Source organism: Salvelinus fontinalis, chromosome 18 (assembly GCF_029448725.1).
Source record: "Salvelinus fontinalis isolate EN_2023a chromosome 18, ASM2944872v1, whole genome shotgun sequence".
NCBI classification, from domain to species: Eukaryota; Metazoa; Chordata; class Actinopteri; order Salmoniformes; family Salmonidae; genus Salvelinus; species Salvelinus fontinalis.
The window spans coordinates 37,694,209-37,715,812 of NC_074682.1; the positions used below are offsets into that span (position 1 = coordinate 37,694,209).

At 41.5% G+C, this 21,604-nt stretch overlaps 2 protein-coding genes across 4 annotated transcripts in view; one reads left to right on the forward strand and one right to left on the reverse strand.

Moving 5' to 3' along the window:
• The first annotated feature begins 223 nt into the window (after window positions 1-223).
• Window positions 224-1,535, forward strand: LOC129816030 (putative methyltransferase-like protein 7A). Its single transcript, XM_055870220.1, has 2 exons — window positions 224-754; window positions 1,299-1,535. Exons 1-2 carry the CDS (start codon window positions 224-226, stop codon window positions 1,533-1,535), a joined length of 768 nt encoding a protein of 255 aa, XP_055726195.1.
• Window positions 1,536-9,170: 7,635 nt separating this feature from the next.
• LOC129815453 (cyclic AMP-dependent transcription factor ATF-1-like) overlaps window positions 9,171-21,604 on the reverse strand; it is a 44,600-nt gene continuing 32,166 nt past the window's right edge. For 2 of the 3 annotated variants that reach the window (XM_055869309.1, XM_055869312.1), the window contains 6 exons: window positions 18,090-18,203; window positions 16,423-16,520; window positions 15,889-16,028; window positions 10,880-11,059; window positions 10,542-10,686; window positions 9,171-10,117 (listed from right to left, as the gene is read on the reverse strand). In XM_055869309.1, coding sequence (XP_055725284.1) covers window positions 9,973-10,117; window positions 10,542-10,686; window positions 10,880-11,059; window positions 15,889-16,028; window positions 16,423-16,520; window positions 18,090-18,203 — 822 coding nt within the window. In that variant the 3' untranslated portion in view covers window positions 9,171-9,972. The remainder of the gene's footprint in view (window positions 10,118-10,541; window positions 10,687-10,879; window positions 11,060-15,888; window positions 16,029-16,422; window positions 16,521-18,089; window positions 18,204-21,604) is intronic. The other variant, XM_055869311.1, reaches the window with a different exon arrangement.

The following is a 21,604-nucleotide window of genomic DNA, read 5'->3' on the forward strand; positions in this document are numbered from 1 at the left end:
TGCTATAGAATGAGTGTCTAAATAAAAGCAGTTTTCAAACCTCTACAAAGCTATGATAAGACCAAAGTGCAAGAGGTTGTGATGCAATAACTCCATCATGAGGCAAGATGAAAAGCTACCAGATTAGCACCTTCCTCCTGACCCTCCCTGATCCCTGTATCACCTTTCTATGGGCTAAATCCTACCTCACCTAGCCTGCCTGCAGTGTGCTGCTTAAATTCACATGGGAGTTTTCACCGGGAAAATGACACATCTTATGAGGAACTTCTTGATGAACTTCTGCAAGCTAATTTGTTTGGCGATAACCTTACCTCTCCAACTAATGGAGTTTGTGGGCTTATATGGCATGTACAAACGTTTGTTTCCGCTTCTTGCTTACAATATCACTTTTTCATACAACGACAAAATGCACAAAAACAAGAGGAACCTTTTCAGAGACTTGTGTAAATTCTGCAACACGGACGGTACACTTCGACTTCTGGAGATTGGCTGTGGTAGTGGGGCCAACTTCAAATACTACCCATACGGTTGCACGGTCATTTGCACAGACCCCAACCCTCACTTTGAGAAGTACCTGCAGATGAGTATGACAGCAAGCAACCACCTGACCTATGAAAGCTTCATGGTTGCCTCGGGAGAGGACCTGATGGCAGTGCAAGATGAGTCAGTGGATGTTGTTGTCTGCACGCTTGTGCTGTGTTCTGTCAACAACGTGCCACAGGTACTGGATGAGGCAAGACGGATACTCCGAAAAGTGAGTTAATTATTTGAGCTAGTAGGTTATGTGTCAAGCTAGGGAGACGTAGCCTGGCCTATAGGCCTAATAAGAGTTATTGTTTAGTAAAATGATAACTGAGATCTACTGTACATTCCAGACTCCAATAGTGAATTGCGAGAGTTCTCTAACTTGCACCCTGTTGTCCTCGTGTTAAAAGTTAAGCCTGTAGCGATGTTAAGTCTTAGGTATTTTTAGACACAAAGCTTGTGACAAATCCCTTGTCTGTAAACAAGAGGTGTGTGAAACCCCCCGACACAGTATAAACAGCTTGCCTAACTAAGCAATGTAATTATATCGATGTAATCTACATTTTTACACATGTAGCCTTTCCAAGCACATTTGACCAAACATTCTATTTGATATCTGGTGATTGGGTGGGACTGGGATAGATAGTGATATGTACATTTTTATCAAGTTTCCCATTGCATTTTCAGTCCCTAGATCAGACACCCAGCTACTTTTGATTGATTTGATGGTTTTGGGGAATGAGAATAGAATCTACACATTTGTTGTCCAACAGGGTGGTGCTCTGTACTTTCTGGAGCATGTAGAGTCAGAACCCTCCTCTTGGATATACTTCTTCCAGCACATGTTCCAGCCGATGTGGTACTACCTGGGGGATGGCTGCATGGTTACCAGGGCAACATGGAGAGACTTGGAGGCTGCTGGGTTCTCAGAGATCCAGCTCCGACACATTGAGGCTCCGCGGGTCACTTTCATGATCAAACCGCACATCCTTGGATATGCCATCAAGTGAACGTTTCATTCAACTGTTAAAGTCAAACAGTTGAGTTTATCTACATATTTTATACTTTGACCAATAAATAACTTTTCTAAAAAGATTTGGGCAATATTATTAAGCAACTGTGAATTAAAGTCACTTCCTGCTATTCACAACTTATTTGCCATTGAATGAATGAATGAAATTGAATGAATGAAATGGACTATGTTGCAGTAACAACAGAGTAGCTATAACTGTATACTACTACTCTCTACTCAGCCCATGCAAGCAGTCAGTTTCTGTTTCTTTGGGTGAGGTTGTATGGACATGGCCGTCACAACACTGAAGAGTGAATCATAATTCCTTCGACCTTGGTGGCTTGAGGTCCCCAGTGGAGATTAGCTGTTGATTGTGTTTTTATAGTGTTTTTAGCAGTCTCCTCTGTTGGAAGGTCTTGTCTTCTATAGCCAGTAGAAGATAGTGCTCCATTCTACTCTTTGTTTATGTACAGCTCTTCACTCCCATGTGAGGCCTCTGTCGATAATAGCATTTCCACCAATACAGCCATTCACTTCGCAGGTTTCCATTGACCCATGTCAATTCTTGTCAATAGGGGGGCACTGTTTTCACTTTGGAAAAAATTGTGCCCAAATGAAACGGCCTCGTACTCTTTTCTAGATCATACAATATGCATATTATTATTACCATTGGATAGAAAACACTCAGAAGTTTCTAAAACTGTTTGAATTATGTCTGTGAGTAAAACAGAACTCATTTTGCAGCAAACTTCCATGCAGGAAGTGAAAAATCTGAAAATGAGGCTCTGTTTCAGGGCCTGCCTATTCAATTGCCTTATATGTATCGATATGCATGCACTTCATACGCCTTCCACTAGATGTCAACAGGCAGTGGAAGGTGGAATGGGGTGTCTAGCTTGATCTGAGGCCGAACAAGAGCTTTTGGAGTGGCAGGTCAGGAATTTTCTTAGTCTACCGAGGCGCGCCGCGGAGCTCGACATTGGCTTCTGAAAAGCGTTACGTATACACGGCGAATATCTCCGGCTCTGATTTTATTTGATACATGTGATAATAACATCATAAAGTAGGTATTTTCAACCGAGTTTTATCAGTTTATTCAACGTTTATTGGGACTTTTGGAATGTTCCGTTCTTTGCGCCAAGAGTTGATGGGCATGTTCACGCCACATGGCTAGCCAAGGTGGCTAATTCGACAGAAGAATTGGACATTCTAAAACCAAACAACAATTTATTCTGGACCAAGGACTCCTTGTACAACATTCTGATGGAAGCTCAACGAGTAAGAAAACATTTATGATGTTATTTCGTATTTCTGTGTAAAATGTTGAGTCCTATTCTCCGCCGTTTTGGTGAGCGCTGTCTCGCAATAACGCAAGCTGTATGTTATGGTAAAGTTATTTAAAAAAATCTAACACAGCGGTTGCATTAAGAACCAGTGTATCTTTCATTTGCCATACAACAAGTATTTTTATGTAAAGTTTATGATGAGTTCTTTGGTCAGATTAGGTGAGTGTCCAAAATATCTCCGGAGATTCTGGTGAATCGATGCTACGTATTCACAATGTATAATCAGGATTTGTAGCTCTAAATATGCACATTTTCGAACAAAACATAATTGTATTGTACAACATGATGTTAAGGTAAGTGATTAATTTGATATCTTTTGCTGGTTTTTGCGAAAGCTACCTTTTGCGGTGAATAAATGCGTTTGTGTGTTTGGCTATTGTGGTAAGCTAATATAATTCTATATTGTGTTTTCGCTGTAAAACACTTAAAAAAACTGAAATATTGGCTTGATTCACAAGATGTTTATCTTTCATTTGCTGTACACCATGTATTTTTCATAAATGTTTTAGGATGAGTATTTAGGTATTTCACGTTGCTCTCTGTAATTATTCTGGCTGCTTTGGTGATATTTTTGATGGTAGCTGCAATGTAAAACTATGATTTATACCTCAAATATCCACATTTTTGAACAAAACATAAATATATTGTATAACATGTTATAAGACTGTCATCTGATGAAGTTGTTTCTTGGTTAGTGACTAATTTTATCTCTATTTTGTCGGTTTTGTGAAAGCTACCTATGCGGTAGAAACATGGTGAAAATATGCGGTTGTGTGTTTGGCTATTGTGGTTAGCTAATAGAAATACATATTGTGTTTTCGCTGTAAAACATTTAAAAAATCGGAAATGATGGCTGGATTCACAAGCTGTTTATCTTTCATTTGCTGTATTGGACTTGTGATTTCATGAAAATTATATTATATGATACCCCTGTCCCGTTAGGCTAGGCTATGCTAGTCAGCTTTTAATTTTTTTAAATTTATTTATTATTATTTTTTAATTTTATCCCCTTTTCTCCCCAATTTTCGTGGTATCCAATCGCTAGTAATTACTATCTTGTCTCATCGCTACAACTCCCGTACGGGCTCGGGAGAGACGAAGGTCGAAAGCCATGCGTCCTCCGAGGCACAACCCAACCAAGCCGCACTGCTTCTTAACACAGCGCGCCTCCAACCCGGAAGCCAGCCGCACCAATGTGTCGGAGGAAACACCGTGCACCTGGCCCCCTTGGTTAGCGCGCACTGCGCCCAGCCCGCCACAGGAGTCGCTGGAGCGCGATGAGACAAGGAAATCCCTACCGGCCAAACCCTCCCTAACCCGGACGACGCTAGCCCAATTGTGCGTCGCCCCACGGACCTCCCGGTCGCGGCCGGCTGCGACAGAGCCTGGGGGCGAACCCAGAGGCTAGTCAGCTTTTTTGATGAGGATGCTCCCGGATCCGGGATGGGTACCACTGAAAGGTTAATTCGACAAAATCAATGTCGCAAAAAAAATCATTGCGACATGTGTAATGGAAACAACAGATACAAGAATGCCTGAATTGCTTCGCCTTCCTTTTCTGGTTGGCTGGTAAGTTTCACCATCCAATTATTTCAGATCTACAGGAGTGTAAGTTACGATGGTGCGGACCGTGGTGATATGTTGAATATGAAAAATGTGTCAATTATTGCATTCTATCCATGCTGTCTTTCGCGGGCTACCTGAGACATGAAACTTTGCCTTCAGAAAGTATTCACACCCCTTGACTTTTCCACATTGTGTTGCGTAACGAATTCATTTAAAATTGATTAAATTGAGATGTTTTCTCTCACTAGCCTACACACAATACCCCATAATGTCGAAGTAGAATTATGTTTTTCAAAATGTTTACAAATTCATAAAAAGGAAATGCTGAAATGTCTTGAGTCAATAAGTTTTCAACCCCTTTTTGGCAAAGGGGCCTAAATAAGTTCAGGAGTAAAAATGTGGTTAACAAGTCACATAAGTTGCATGGACTCACTGTGTGCAATAATAGTGTTTAACATGATTTTTTAATGACTATCTCATCTCTGTACCCCACACATATAATTATCTGTAAGGTCCCTCAGTCGAGCAGTGAATATCAAACACAGATTCAACCACAAAGACCAGAGAGGTTTTCCAATGCCTTGCAAAGAAGTGCAACTATTGGTAGATGGGTCACAATTTTAAAGCAGACACTGAATATCCCTCTGAGCATGGTAAGTTATTAATTACACTTTGGGTGGTGTATCAACACACCCAGTCACTACAAAAATACAGGCGTCCTTCCTAACTCAGTTGCTGGAGAGGAAGGAAATGGCTCAGGGATTTCACCATGAGGCCAACAGTTACAAGAGAACACTGAGGATGGGTCAACTACATTGTAGTTACTACACAATACTAACCTAATTTACAGTGACAAGAAGGAAGCCTGTACAGAATAAAAATATTCCAAAACATGCATCCTGTTTGCAACAACGCACTAAAGTAATACTGCAAAAATGTGGCAAAGCAATTCACTTTTTGTCCTCAATACAAAGTGTTATGTTAGGGCCAAATCCATTACAACACATTACTGAGTACCACTCTCCATTTTTGTCAAGCATAGTGGTGGCTGCATCATGTCATGGGTATGCTTGTAATTGTTAACGACTGGGGAGTTTTTCAGGATAAAAAATGTACTCAATGGAGCTAAGCACAGGCAAAATCCTAAAGGGAAACCTGGTTCAGTCTGCTTTCCACCAGACACTGGGAGATGAATTCACCTGTCACCAGGACAATAACCTAAAACAAAAGGCCACATCTACATTGGAGTTGCTTACCAAGAAGACAGTGAATGTTCTTGAGTCGCCAAGTTGGTTTCGACTTAAATCGACTTAATTCTATGGCAAGACCCAGTGGCGACCCGTCATTCAGCCCCACCTGTTTATCAAAAAAAAAATGTTTTTGTTGTTGCCTGTTTTGGATGTTATTTTGGCATTAATATATGACACATATCAGTTTGCAAACAATGTCAAAAAAATAAATATAATTTAGTTTATAAAGCCACATACAAACATGGTCTCTTTTTCCAAATCTTAGCTAGACAAGCAGTCATCATCATGAATCAAGTTGACTATCTACTGGCAAATCCTTTTCAATGATAGATAAAACGTATCCGTGCTCATCGGCCATTGGACATAAACATTACACAACAAGCTGGAAATCGTAAATTCAACGAGTGGTTTGTAAGGAATCAGTGGCTAACTGCAAGTGTTGCAAAGCAATCACAAGCCTGCTATTCGTGGAGAGGGTGTGTGGTTTAAGGGTCTTAAAAGGATAAACATTCACATGCAACACCATTGGCCAGAAAAGGTTGAATATATTGGCCATGCTGTCAATCCAGCATGACTTCTGCCGCGTTCAAAACAATTGGGAACTAGGAAATGTTAGACTTCAGTGAGTTCAAGACAACTGGGAACTATGATTTTTTTTTATCCGACTGGGAAAATAAGTTTTGAACGGTCATTCAACTCAGAATTCCAAGTGGGGAACTCTGGCCTCTTTCTAGAGCTCCGACCTGAAGATCCCTGACGTCATGATTCAACCTTGTTTTTTTCCCCAAGTTCTCAGTTGTCTTGATAGCACCATCAATTCAGAGAACGACAGACTTTTATGACAAAGTTTGATGACAAAATTTGCTCACAAGAAGGACCACTGTGCCACCTTCCTGTTCAAGTGAGCACAGCACAACAAGGTGAGTCCAAAAATGTCTTGTATGCTACAGCATAAATGATGTAATATGCCAGGGAGATATGTATACTGTAGCTAAGAAAGTTATACTAAGTGTATGTTGTGTAGTAAGCTGTTAGTAGCCCATGTGCCTCACCCTAATAATTTGGTCCCTTTCCCCCCCATAACTTAGCCTACTATTCTGACTTGGTGGTGCACATGTTTCCTATAGCCTGTTTTAGAGATGTCATCGTCAAATATTGTAAGATCTTTCATTGTCTGCATATATGCCCCCTTTATTTATCCTACGGTTCTGACTTAGTGTACAGGGAGAATACTGTAAGAACGGCCCATGTTCTGAATTCTGTCACTGTACATTTCAAAAGTGCTGAACAAATAGTTATATTGACTACGTCCATTTTATCTCGCTCATTTACTTAATCAAAATGACAGATTACCTCTTATCCGCTCATCGTTCCCTAATGCCATAGTTTGTACATCTCAATTGTCAGTAGAAACCACATTGACGCAAGTAAGCCTCATCAGCTATGTTTTTTTTTAAAGGTAGTATGAATTAACTGTTTCGCTGCCAGACAAGGCTCCACTGGTAGCCAGGTGTAGTGGCTGTAAGGGTTCACTCCATGGTGCTGAAAAGAAAGCTCTGCTGTTGCTACAGCTTTATGTAGGCCTTAACAGTTTGTGGGCACCATTTGTCACCATTATAGTGCAATTCATGTATTGTTTAGTGATGTGTAGGGGCTTTGCTTCCATGCATCTAAATATTATTTATTTATTTTATAATTGGGGGGGGGGGGGTTCTTGTCTAGCAATGATCAACAACCAATTTGACAAGACAAAAATTTAATAATGGGCAAATGTTGCACAATCCAGGTGTGGAAAGCTCTTGGAGACAGACCCAGAAAGACTCAGAGCTGTAATCACTGCCAAAGGTGCTTCTACAAAGTATTGACTCAGGGGTGTGAATACTTATGTAAATGAGATATTTCTGTATTTCATTTTCAATAAATTAGCACAATTTATTTTTTCACTTTGTCATTATGGAGTATTGTGTGTAGATGGGCGACGGGAAAAAAATCTATTTAATCCATTTTTGAATTCAGTCTGTAACACAACAAAATGTGGGACAAGTCAAGGGGTATGAATACTTTCTGAAGGCACTGTAGGTGGGAAGGCATACAAGCTGCCACCAATTTATTAAAGCACAATTTGTCTAAATGGGTAATGGAAACACTTCAAACACTACATTTTTATTCAACACTGTAGGTTTCTTGCATAATTTTACCGACACAAAAAGATCCCACCATGTCAAACAAACAAATTATCTGTCAGCATTTATAAAATTGTACCGAAACTTCCTGTTTCAGCTGTCCTATTTTTATTTTGTAGGTATGACTAGTCACAGAACTGTGCCACGTTTCCATCTGCAGTTTTTATGCGAGTAAAGGCATACCATATTAAAAAAAAAAAATCATGACAGCTGTGATGGAAGCAGGAAGCTTCGGTACAATTATATAAATGCAAACAGAGAATTTGTTTCGTTACACATGGTAGGATCTTTTTGTCAGTAAAATGAATTGTGGTGGAAATGCCTTTACGCAGAAATATTGATACAGCCATCATATCAAAGTAAACTTGGAGTCATACAATGATATGGCGTATGGTCCTCCCACTATGACTCGGGAAACCATGCAGGGTGGTGAAATTGCAGTGATCTTGATGTGCCTTTCTAATATCGAGGGTCTTATTTTGGTGACTTGATGCTCGACTGCTTTTTGATGAATACAAATATTTTTGCTCTTATCCATAATCTCATCATGTAGACTAACCTACCTGCACTCTATCTGGGGCGGCAGGTAGCCTACTGGTTAGAGCGTTGAGCTGACAAGGTAAAAATCTGTCATTCTGCCCCTGAACAAGGTAGGCCGTCATTGTAAATAAGAATTTGTTCTTAACTGACTTGACTAGTTAATTTAAGGTTACATATCTGCCCACTTTTATTCGGTCACCAATTGGATGTAAAACTAGCTAGAGACCACTAGAGGTCGTAGAATACCCATAACCTCAAACACTCTTCACTAAATGGGGCGACTGGACTAATTTCTCAGAAACTAAGTTTTTGGCTAAAATATCCCTTTATGACTGGTTTTGCAATAAAATGCACTTTCAATTGAACATACCTTTTTAGTCCAGGGGTGTATTCACTTGGAACCAATAGTGGAGGGACCTACCTGAATTTGTCCAATAGAAACACTTGCTATCATTGCAAAACAGAACATTTTGCAACTCTTGAGTAATGTATTAATTATACTGATTGTTTTTAAAACAGTCTGTTGCAAAAGAAACCATTTACTCCAAACGGAAAACACTTCGCAACAAAAACAAGTGTTTCTATTGAACAAATTCAGGTAGGTCCCTCCCAGTTTCGTTCGCTTCCGTTTGGTTCTTAAATGGTAAACGGTTTCCGTTGCAAGACGTAATGAATACACCCCACCCAGGACTAAGCTCAGTGTCCAGGAAACAAGCCCATAAGAGTGAGCCAAAAGAACATTTGGGAAAACATTTGGAAAAATATTTATTTCCATTTACAGAATGAGTGACATTGCTTTCCTTCTTTTTATTATATTTGCTCACCCCCCCACTGTCTCCAGAAATATAAAATAAATATTACCCTGACATTGTGTGTTCTCCCTGATAGATTGTGTAAGGCTGAATTGGCTGTTACTAAGACAATCTTAAAGAATACCCCTTACAAGGGTAAGGAATGAGACATAACATTTCCTCATGGGGGAAATAAAGGGGGGTGGGGTGAAAATAGCTGGTTCACATAAGACACATGAATCAAACCATGAAGTCATGGAGGTCATCATACAATAAAAAAATCAGCTGATAATTGTTTGATGTTAAAAACAGCAAATTAAGCCCACAGCTACACTTTTTTTTAAACAAAAATTAGGAAAATAAAAGGAGCAGATTCTGGCAAAGGGGGACACAATTGGAAATTGATTGTCAATGATTATGCTCACAATTCACACCTTCCATGTGCTCACAAAATATACACAAATAAACATTTAAGCATTAGTTATCCAATCTGTTAGCTCAATAAAAAGAGTTCTGATTAAAAACAGACCTCTTTCACACCATTTCATTGTCTTTTATATGGAACACTTGCCATGGCCACCGCTCACGACGCGTTTGTTAAAACAAACAGTATAAAACACAAACTGAGGAGGATTACTTCAGGTCTGAAATGAAAGGTGTTCCCGGTTAACCCCGCGTTGTCCATGTGGCAGAACAGAGCCGCTCGCTGACGGTAAAAGTCCTGCTTGCTGCCCGGCTTCTCTTCTTGTCGGCTCCTGGTTATCCTGTTTTGACACGGTACAGGTCCTTTAACGTCTTGAGTTCCTCAATGAGAGTCTTGTTCTGGTTCTCCAGCATGGCCACACGGTTCTCCAGACACTTGACGTATTCCTTCTTCTTCCTGCGACACTCACGGGCCGCTTCCCTGCCCGGAAGAAACAGAAAACTGCTTTAGAGGATTACATTTAAAGGGATACTGTTTTAGGTTTAGGTCGTCGTTCTAGTTACCCAGAGTCACATGAGCTCATGGATACCCTTTTTATGTCTCTGCGTGCCGTTTGTACATAATTGAAGTCAGCAAAATATTAGCTTAGTGCAATTGCTGGAAGTCTCCAGGTACAGTAGCCAGCTCCTCTCAAAAGCAGGCAAATAGACCTAACTACTCCAAAGCTGGGTGGTTGGCCATTTATAGTCTTACAAAGCTATAGTACATAACAAGTAGAAAAACAACCTAAATCCTTTTGCATTTTAACGTTCACACACACACAAAGGAACCAACTGTGCACTGCCACAATACATCCTCGTACACACACAGACCCATCATACCACATCCTTATGCCCACACACACCTGTTCTTAGCGAGTCGGATCTCTCTCTTCATGGTGCGGTCGCCAGTCTTCTGCTCAGACATTCCTACAGGGGAAGTCATGACCACAGTCTGTTGCGCTGTGGGCGCCGTGCGGATCTGGTACGTCTGCATCTCTCCTCCTGCACCTGAGGGGGATGAGGCCAATCAAAACAATAGATGAGGGCATCTCCTCTTTATAAATCTCAACACATTACAATGGGGTCTTCAAGCATATTTACACACCTTCAGGGAGGCTTCAGTGACAAGGAGAAAACTACTGGGTCATTCTCCTTATGGTATTGTCTCAAAGCTTACCGTGAGTCGTGAAGCCATACTCACTCTGTACGACCACCTGGTTGCTGGGCACGAGTAGCTGCTGTCCATCGGGCGTCTGGGCATAATGTAGGATGGTGGTGCCCTGCTGTTGGCCTGAGTTGGTCATGGTGAGAGTCTGTAAGCCCTGAAGGCTCTCTGACCCCGGGTTGGCCAGTTGAATGGTGCCGTTAGGGGCGATGGTAACTACAGAAACACACAGGAAGTTAGGGTCAATAGTAACTACTAGTGATGGGTACCGATATGGAAAATCGATACCAGTTGCATTGTAAAGTGTTTTAGCCTGTATGGACATTGTTAGCAAAGTTCAACATTTCTACATGCCGTGTTGCATTATTCAAGTGTATTAGCTCCCTACTCATGCTGCACAGAAGTTACATGGAAACCGCAGATCGAAATGGCTTGCGTTGAGCGGTAGCCCTGGATCTCACGGACACAGGCGTTTCTCTGCCGCCTGTGTGACTAGGTCGTGACGTCTGACACCAATTTAAGCTGTGGTGACTCTCCAAGTCCTGGCTGAACCCTACATCACAGCCACAAACAAAGCACATGCCTGCAATCCTTACATTGTCGTGCAGCAGGGGAGGGTGGTTTCGTCAGAGTCAGAGATCTATTTATTGCAAACTTTATCAAAGTAATCTAAAATAATTAATAGATTTTAAACCAAAAAAACACTGTCAGATGGACAAAAGTAATAACTGGGGGCTCCCAAGAGGCACAGCGGTCTAAGGCGCTGCATCTCAGTGCAAGAGGCGTCACTACAGTCCCTGGTTCGATTCCAGGCTGTATCACATCCGGCCATGATTAAAAAAAAAAATGTTTTAGAAAAAGCTGTTGTTGCGCAGCAACTCACTGCCTTCCTGAAGACAAACAATGTATATGAAATGCTTCAGTCTGGTTTTAGACCCCATCATAGCACTGAGACTGCACTTGTGAAGGTGGTAAATGACCTTTTAATGGCGTCAGACCGAGGCTCTGTATCTGTCCTCGTGCTCCTAGACCTTAGTGCTGCTTTCGATACCATCGATAACCACATTCTTTTGGAGAGATTAGAAACCCAAATTGGTCTACACGGACAAGTTCTAGCCTGGTTTAGATCTTATCTGTCGGAAAGATATCAGTTTGTCCCTGTAGATGGTTTGTCCTCTGACAAATCAACTGTAAATTTCGGTGTTCCTCAAGGTTCCGTTTTAGGATCACTTTTGTTTTCACTATATATTTTACCTCTTGATGATGTCATTTGGAAACATAATGTTAACTATGCGGATGACACACAGCTGTACATTTCGATGAAACATGGTGAATCCCCAAAATTGCCCTCGCTGGAAGCCTGTGTTTCAGACATAAGGAAGTGGATGGCTGCAAAAGTTCTACTTTTAAACTCGGAGAAAACAGAGATGCTAGTTCTAGGTCCCAAGAAACAAAGAGTTCTGTTGAATCTGACAATTAATCTTGATGGTTGTACAGTCGTCTCAAATAAAACTGTGAAGGACCTCGGCGTTACTCTGGACCCTGATCTCTCTTTTGACGAACATATCAAGACTGTTTCAAGGACAGCTTTTTTCCATCTATGTAACACTGCAAAAATTAGAAACTTTCTGTCCAAAAATAATGCAGAAAAAGGAATCCATGCTTTTGTCACTTCTAGGTTAGACTACTGCAATGCTCTACTTTCCGGCTACCCGGATAAAGCACTAAATACACTTCAGAAGGTGCTAAACACGGCTGCTAGAATCCTGACTAGAACCAAAACATTTGATCATATTACTCCAGTGCTAGCCTCCCTACACTGGCTTCCTGTTAAGGCAAGGGCTGATTGCAAGGTTTTACTGCTGACCTACAAAGCATTACATGGGCTTGCTCCTACCTATCTTTCCGATTTGGTCCTGCCGTACATACCTACACGTACGCTACGGTCACAAGACGCAGGCCTCCTAACTGTCCATAGAATTTCTAAGCAAACAGCTGGAGGCAGGGCTTTCTCCTATAGAGCTCCAATTTTATGGAATGGTGTGCCTACCCATGTGAGAGACGCAGCCTCGGTCTCAACCTTTAAGTCTTTACTGAAGACTCATCTCAGTGGGTCATATGATTGAGTGTAGTCTGGCCCAGGAGTGTGAAGGTGAACGGAAAGGCTCTGAAACAACAAACCGCCCTTGCTGTCTCTGCCTGGCCGGTTCCCCTCTCTCCACTGGGATTCTCTGCCTCTAACCCTATTACAGGGGCTGAGTCACTGGCTTACTGGCGCTCTTTCATGCCGTCCCTAGGAGGGGTGCGTCACTTGAGTGGGTTGAGTCACTGACGTGATCTTCCTGTCTGGGTTGGTGCCCCCCCTTGGGTTGTGCCGTGGCGGAGATCTTTGTGGGCTATACTCGGCCTTGTCTCAGGATGGTAAGTTGGTGGTTGAAGATATCCCTCTAGTGGTGTGGGGGCTGTGCTTTGGCAAAGTGGGTGGGGTTACATCTTGCCTGTTTGGCCCTGTCCGGGGGTATCGTCGAATGGGGCCACAGTGTCTCCCGACCCCTCCTGTCTCAGCCTCTAGTATTTATGCTGCAGTAGTTTGTGTCGGGGGGCTAGGGGCAGTCTGTTATATCTGGAGTATTTCTCCTGTCTTATCCGGTGCCTTGTGTGAATTTAAGTATGCTCTCTCTCTCTCTTCCTCTCTCTCAGAGGACCTGAGCCCTAGGACCCTGCCTCAGGACTACCTGGCCTGATGACTCCTTGCTGTCCCCAGTACACCTGACCGTTCTGCTGCTCCAGTTTCAACTGTTCTGCCTGCGGCTATGGAACCATGACCTGTTCACTGGACGTGCTACCTGTCCCAGACCTGCTGTTTTCAACTCTCTAGAAACAGCAGGAGCGGTAGAGATACTCTGAATGATCGGCTATGAAAAGCCAACTGACATTTACTCCTGAGGTGCTGACCTGTTGCATCCTCAACAACCACTGTGCTTATTATTTTGACCCTGCTGGTCATCTATGAACAATTGAACATCTTGGCCATGTTCTGTTATAATCTCCACCTGGCACAGCCAGAAGAGGACTGGCCACCCCTCATAGCCTGGTTCCTCTCTAGGTTTCTTCCTAGGTTCTGGCCTTTCTAGGGAGTTTTTCCTAGCCACCATGCTTCTACACCTGCATTGCTTGCTGTTTGGGGTTTTAGGCTGGGTTTCTGTACAGCACTTTGAGATATCAGCTGATGTAAGGCTTTATAAATAAAATTGATTTGATTGAGAGTCCCATAGGGCGGCGCCCAATTGGCCCAGCGTTGTCCGGGTCTGGCCGGGGTTGGCCGTCATTGTGAATAAGAATTTGTTCTTAACTGACTTGCCTAGTTAAATAAAGCTTAAATAAAAAATATACACTACCGTTCAAAAGTCTGGGGTCACTTAGAAATGTCTTAACATTTTTTGCCTATTAAAATAACATCAAATTGATCAGAAATAAAATGTAGACATTGTACAGTGTAGACATCAAGTGACGAGGCGACTCCGGGATGCTGGCCTTCTAGGCAGAGTTCCAAAGAGAAAGCCATATCTAAGACTGGCCAATAAAAATAAAAGATTAAGATTGGCAAAAGAACACAGACACTGGACAGAGGAACACTGCCTAGAAGGCCAGCATCCCGGAGTCGCCTCGTCACTGTTGCCGTTGAGACTGGTGTTTTGCAGGTACTATTTAATGAAGCTGCCAGTTGAGGACTTGTGAGGCGTCTGTTTCTCAAACTAGACATACTAATGTACTTGTCCTCTTGCTCAGTTGTGCACCAGGGTCTCCCACTCTTTCTATTCTGGTTAGAGCCAGTTTACACTGTTCTGTGAAGGGAGTAGTACACAGCGTTGTACGAGATCTTCAGTTTCTTGGCAATTTCGCACATGGAATAGCCTTCATTTCTCAGAACAACAATAGACTGACGAGTTTCAGAAGAAAGTTCTTTGTTTCTGGTCATGTTGAGCCTGTAATCAAACCCACAAATGCTGATGTTCCATATACTCAACTAGTCTAAAGAAGGCCAGTTTTATTGCTTCTTTAATCAGCACAACAGTGTTCAACTGTGCTAACATAATTGCAAAAGGGTTTTCTAATGATCAATTAGCCTTTTAAAATGATAAACTTGGATTAGCTAACAAAAGGTGCCATTGGAACACAGGAGTGATGTTTGCTGATAATGGGCCTCGGTACGCCTATATAGATATTCCATAAAAAAATCTGGCGTTTCCAGCTACAATAGTCATTTACAACATTAACAATGTCTACAATGTAATTTTAATGGACAAAATGTGCTTTTCTTTCAAAAACAAGGACATTTCTAAGTGACCCCAAACTTTTGAACAGTAGATGAAAGGTGAGTTTAGGAAGCCAAGCTAAAATATGCACATTTTCTCTAACCCTAAACATACAAATATGTATTTTACAGTAATACAGAGGGTGACATCTTAGTCATTTAATAATTTGATTATTCTATATTTAGAGAGCATATAAGTAATCATGCCTTACAATTTTGTTGAATAGGAAATCAAAATATTTCAAAGGTTTATGATATTTGTACTGTGTTCTTGAGCTTGTGTCCAAAAGTGACTACGCCTCAGCAATTTATAACTATGTTTTATCAGAATGGTGAGATTTTAACCTTTCTAGGAGTATGCAGCATTACTAGTTATTTTTTATGGCCCTCTCATGATAATTACTTTAGGCCGTCATTGTAACTAAGAAATTGTTCTTAATTGACTTCCCTAGTTAAATAAAATACATGTAGATGACATTTTACATGACATTTAGTTACATTTGTCATTAAACAGAGGATTTCATCCATCGACATAAAAAGCATACTCAATGTGTGTCGACTGTATGTGGCCTTGCTGTTGCCTTGGGAACACACATAATGAACACACCTCGGGAGCCATTTGGAGATGTGCCTCCAATTCTAACAATATCCAAATGTATAATCTATTTATGATGACAGTGGTGCATTGGTAGGACGGTGTTTTAGTGCTATGTAGTAGGGCAACCCTTACTGTACTGGCCGCTGCTGGTCTGGTAGATTGTCTGGGTGTTGGGCACTGTCACTGTGGTCATGCCAGAGGAAGCAGGGTCGTCATCCTCTCCCTCGTTCCGTGATGCCACCTCCTCAGCAGACAGCTCATTGAGGATCTTTCTACAGACCACCGGGAAGAAGCAGGAGATTACTCATCCATTAAAATATTACCATAAAGATTGGTAATTCTATTATATGTTTGTTGTTTTGGCAGGTGGTGGTAATTAACAAAAAACACTCTATGCTACAGAATCAAAAGAATGAGTTTGGAACATTTTATGGAGAATAGGTGGCTCACTAGTAAACATCCAAAAGGTAACATCAATGTAGTATCATTGTTGGATTTCAGTTCACTACTTCTAAATTGAGATTGACTGTTTTTGCACATCATCATGGACACCATTTAACATCCCAGTCCAGCAGTGACCTTTGCAGTCTGCACACACTTCTTTTCACTATTACAAATGGGCAACTTAAGATGGTGTTTTGGACACAACAGTGCGGTGGCAGCTACCTGTAGGAGGGCCGTCTGGCCAGTATCTCTCTGGTCTTCTGGGCGGAGGCTCCACTGTCTGAGGAGTCCTGGGACTCGTCAATGTCTGAGCCCTGGCCCTGTGGAGGAGAGAAGAGGTGCCAGGACATGATGGGTTACTCATCTACAATGTTTACTTAATACCTTAGATCAGAATGTGGGGGTTCTAGGGTGTACAAGATAGAGATACCCTCACATCAATCACACATTTACCAATCACACATTTACCATAGTAATACAGTAGGATAAAGGCTAACAGATTTAAGTTATGCTAGAAGAACAGGGGACACCTCACTGTTGTCCAGAGACCCTGTAGTGCAGGGTCAGTATTCATTAGGCATCTCAGAGATGGTGCTGATCTAGGATCAGGTTCCCCCTATCCATGTAGTCTTATTCATTATGATCTCAAAGCCAAAACTGATGCTTGATTAGCATTCCTACTCTGAGATGTTTGTGAACATGGGCCCAGGCCTAGTTCCTGGTTGTTGAGGAGCTGCTCTTACCTTTCCTTCCAGTTCTCTGCTGCCAATGACTGGAACAAATTGCAAAAATCACTGAGTCTTATATCTCCCTCTAACTTTCAGCATCAGCTGTCAGAGCAGCTTACCGATCACTGTACCTGTACACAGCCAAAATGTAAATAGCACGCCCAACTACCTCATCCCCATATTGTTACTTATCCTCTTGCTCTTTTGCACCCCAGTATCTCTACTTGCACATCATCATCTGCACCTCTATCACTCCAGTGTTAATACTAAATTGTAATTATTCCGCCTCTATGGCCTACTTATTTGCCTTACCTCCCTACTCTTCTACATTTGCACACACTGTACATAGATTTTTCTATTGTGTTATTGACTGTACGTTTGTTTATGAGTAACTCAGTGTTGTTGTTTTTAAAATCGCACTGCTTTGCTTTATCTTGGCCAGGTCGCAGTTGTAAATGAGAACTTGTTCTCAACTGGCCTACCTGGTTAAATAAAAGGTGAAATATATATATATATTTTAATAAAATAATAACCTCAGACCTGGGCAACTATTTTCCATGGAGGGCCACATTAGAATATAATTTTGCCATCGCGGGCCAGAATCATATTACAGGATTTACATAATGTAAATCTGTACATTTATGAAGCCATCCTGGTTCAAGTACTGCACATCTAGATTTTAATATACTGTACAAGAGGGGTTTAATAAATGCATTCTACAGAAGATAATGGTATAGGAAACCTACAAAATAATAGCAAGAACCCCCTCTGCAGTTTAGAAAATGCTGTCATAATGCTGTGCTGATAAACATTTACAATACATGTTTAACATGTGTTGACAGATATCTACTATAAATCTACTAAAAAATTAGTGAAAAGTCCTTGCTGGTTTTGCAACTGAGAATGCAATGCTTTTGATGCACTTGCCCTCTGCTCAGAAGACATATTCCTATATTTCACTGCATGCTTCGTCTGGAAGTGTCGTGTCGGGACAAGTTGTAGTCTTCAAGGCAGAGATGCTCTCTTTGCACACTAAGCACACAGCTTTCCCTGATACCTCAATAAAGAAATATTTCGATGTCCACTCTTGCTGGAACACCCTACATTCATTGTCTACTTTCCTTTTCTTTTAAATCTTTGAAAAACCCAGGCCTGGCTAACCTGAACAGTCTGCACCTGTGGGGACTGGATGACCGACGACTGGATCACCCTCTGCACCTGGAACTGACCCCCAGGGAGCTGGACCACCGTCACAGGAGAGCCCCCCAGAGACATCTGCAAACACAGTCAGATTAGAGGGTGACAGGTGTAAATATTCCATCCTGTACTGTCCTGTGGATTTTGTTTCATGTCCTGTTAAAGGTAGACTCAGTGAGATGACGTAGATGCAAAGTTAACAACAGTAGTGGTTACACTTCCTAAACAAATGTAGTTACAGTTCATTCATTATGCTGGTCTGACTGGATCGTCACTTTCTATTTTCAAGGACCATCAATTTGTAATATACTGAACAAAACAATTCCAAATATTTTACTGAGTAACAGTTCATAAGGAAATCAGTCAAATAAAAAATTAATTAGGCCCTAATCTATGGATTTCACATGACTGGGATTATAGATATGTATCTGTAGGTCACAGATACCATACAAAAAAAGATAGGGGCGTGGATCAGAAAACCAGTCAATATCTGGTGACCACCATTTGCCTTATGCAGTGTGACACATATCCTTCGGACTGCATAGAGTGATCAGGCTGTTGATTGTGGCCTGTGGAATGTTGTCCCACTCCTCTGCAATGGCTGTGAGAAGTTGCTGAATATTAGCGGGAACTGGAACACGCGGTCGTACATGTCGCAGCAACAGCCTTCCGCATCCTCCGGGGGCTACATAGGGCAACCTGTCATCAGCATCTGAGGAGCATTCCTCGGACACGAGGCCTACTCCAAACTATTCAATAAAATTCCTTATCATATTCCGTCTCGGTCATTCAGTTAAGCCTGTACTCGATTGAACTAAGAGCATTGAAGTGTGAGGCTCAAATTCTCTGCTGTGTTGGTTCCGTTGCTTTCACATTGTAGCAGCGTGAAACACACTCGTGCACCTGTGCAGATACTCTAACTGTGTCTGAGTGAAGTCTTGCTGCTCTCTCTGAGTCTACCTAGAGTCTCTGATCCATCAACCAGTGGAGGCTGCTGAGGGGAGGACGGCTCAAAATAATGTCTGGAATGGAGCGATATCAAACCATGTTTGATACCATTCCACTAATTACGCTCCATCTATTACCACGAGTCCCTCCCCAGTTTAAGGTGCCACCAACCTCCTGTGACTGAAACAGATAGGACTCGGAATTACCAGGTACCTCACGATACAATATTATCATGATACTTAGCTGCCAATACGGTATGTATTGTGATTCTATATATACACAGATTGGATACTGTGAATTGATTATGATTCCAAGATGGCCAAGTGATATTGTGATTTAAAGTGACCAAGATGGCACTTCAGTAGATAAATGCACTTTTTTTATACTCCTGACCAATTCTGCCATTTATTTTTTATTCTGAACTTTTTTTGTATATAATGTCTCCACCATCTCCTATGATGGCAGAGATATTATGTATTGCCCTCTGTTCTATTGGCCTCTGTTCTGGCGGCGAATGTGCAGTCACTGGAGAATAAACTGGACGAACTCCGTTTGAGACTATCCTATCAACGGAACCTGTAATATTCTGTGTTTTTCGCAGTCTTGGCTGAACAATGACATGGATAATATACTGTATATCTCGCAGATTTCTCCATTATTCATCTAGACCGCATGGCAGCCTTGGGTAAAACTAAAGGGGGAGGGGTGTGTCGCTTTGTTAACTTCTTTGGGGTACCCCAACCTTCTTCTCAATTTCCGCCTAAAGACATACCCTAATCTAACTGCCTGTAGCTCAGGCCCAGAAGCAAGGATATGCATATTCTTGGTATCATTTGAAAGGAAACACTCTGAATTTTGTGGAAATGTGAATTGAATGTAGGAGAATATAACACAATAGATCTGGTAGAAGAAAATACAAGGAAATAAACATACGTTTTCTGTTTTTTATTGTTGCTGAATCATCTTTCAAATGACCAAGAACAGACAAACATACAGATAGGATGCTGTGGATGATTTGAATGAAGAACATAAGATGGCAACAATAGCTGAGCAAAGTTTTAGACAGATAACTTCAAATATGGACGCGCTACATGACATTGAGCATGAAGTCACCTAGGTGTCCCACACAAATGTACCCAAGTGGCCGAATTGGTACAGTGATACATTTTGAAGGAAAGAACTATATACAAAATACATAAATGCTATTCTAACACACCCCCCCCCCCCCAAAAAAAAAAAATTATTTATTTATTTATATATATATATATATATATATATATATATATATGAAAAAAATTAAAAATAAACAAACAAATAACAAGGGTAACTATTTACACATTTTCTATTTACAATATTGTGAAGACCCTCAGTCTACACAATATTGTGCTGCTGGTGCCATGGCCCATAGCAGTCTCTTTCTGCTGTAAAGCAGAGGCTTACTGAACAGGTGGTGCAGGTGATGGGGAATTTCCTGTGACAAAGGGCACAACGACCTCTCCCTACTGTGCCCTTTTTGCCCTGAGGCACATTCATGCCTGCAGAGATGAATCTGGGCAGGTGAACACCACTGGTTGGAGCAGAAGGTGCTGCAGTGGACTTGCTGTAGCTAGCAAGCTCCTGGATGAGCAGCTCCCTGAAGGCTAGCTGTGAGATGGAGGGGCTGTCTCTATCAATTTCCTCTATAATTTGGGTTAAATCTGTATACCTAGACTTTGTTTTAGCTTTTCCTGATTTATTCGCCATAATTTAAATATATAAACTTGCTGAAAATGCTATTGAATATGCACTGCTATGTGTAACACTCGTGGTTCGGTCAAGTAGGATTTGCAATGGCGAATGAACATCTTTTACGCCAGCGTTTACGACAAAGGCTGGTCTTCAAACGTATAACCATTACATATTGCCGTTTACCTCAGCTCATTGGCTATCTTCCAAGCTAGATTTCAAGATGATCAGTGGTCATTGGGCCAAAATACAGTCAATCAACGATAGACCGGTCCTACCATTGGTGCGCAATGAGGTCATTGATTGGTGTTTTCAAATCGGTTTGTTTCGGTCAATACGTCCCGGGAAAAGAGCCATCATGTATGGTTGTGTTAGTATCAACCAGAGGATTGCAATGAAACCAACCATGACTGGATAAACGTTTGTTTAGTGTGTGCAATTACCACGAACGTGTCGTCCGAAGTTGAATGAGAAGGAAATCACGACGCAACCGGTTTACAAATGTTTCGTGTTAGGCTATAAAAATGGATTTTATCAAACAAAACGAACATTCACTGTGTAGTTAGGACACTTGGCATCGCCACCAGAGGAAGATCTTCAATGGTAAGCGGTTTATTTTATTATTTCTGACTTTCGTGACGCTAATGCTTGGTTGGAAAATGCTAGTAATACTTGTGTGTGTGGGGCGCCGTCCTCAGAAAATCGCATGTTTGCTTTTGCAGTAAACCTTTTGAAATCTGACACAGCGGCTGGATTAATAAGACGTTCATCTTTTAAATGATGTAAGATACATGTATTTACAAGAA

Excerpts from the sequence above, each read along its gene's own strand:
- LOC129816030 (XM_055870220.1), top strand. The coding sequence starts at position 224 with ATGGGAGTTTTCACCGGGAAAATGACACATCTTATGAGGAACTTCTTG. Across the intron at positions 755-1,298 it reads CAAGACGGATACTCCGAAAA|GGTGGTGCTCTGTACTTTCT; the intron begins GTGAGTTAATTA and ends GTTGTCCAACAG.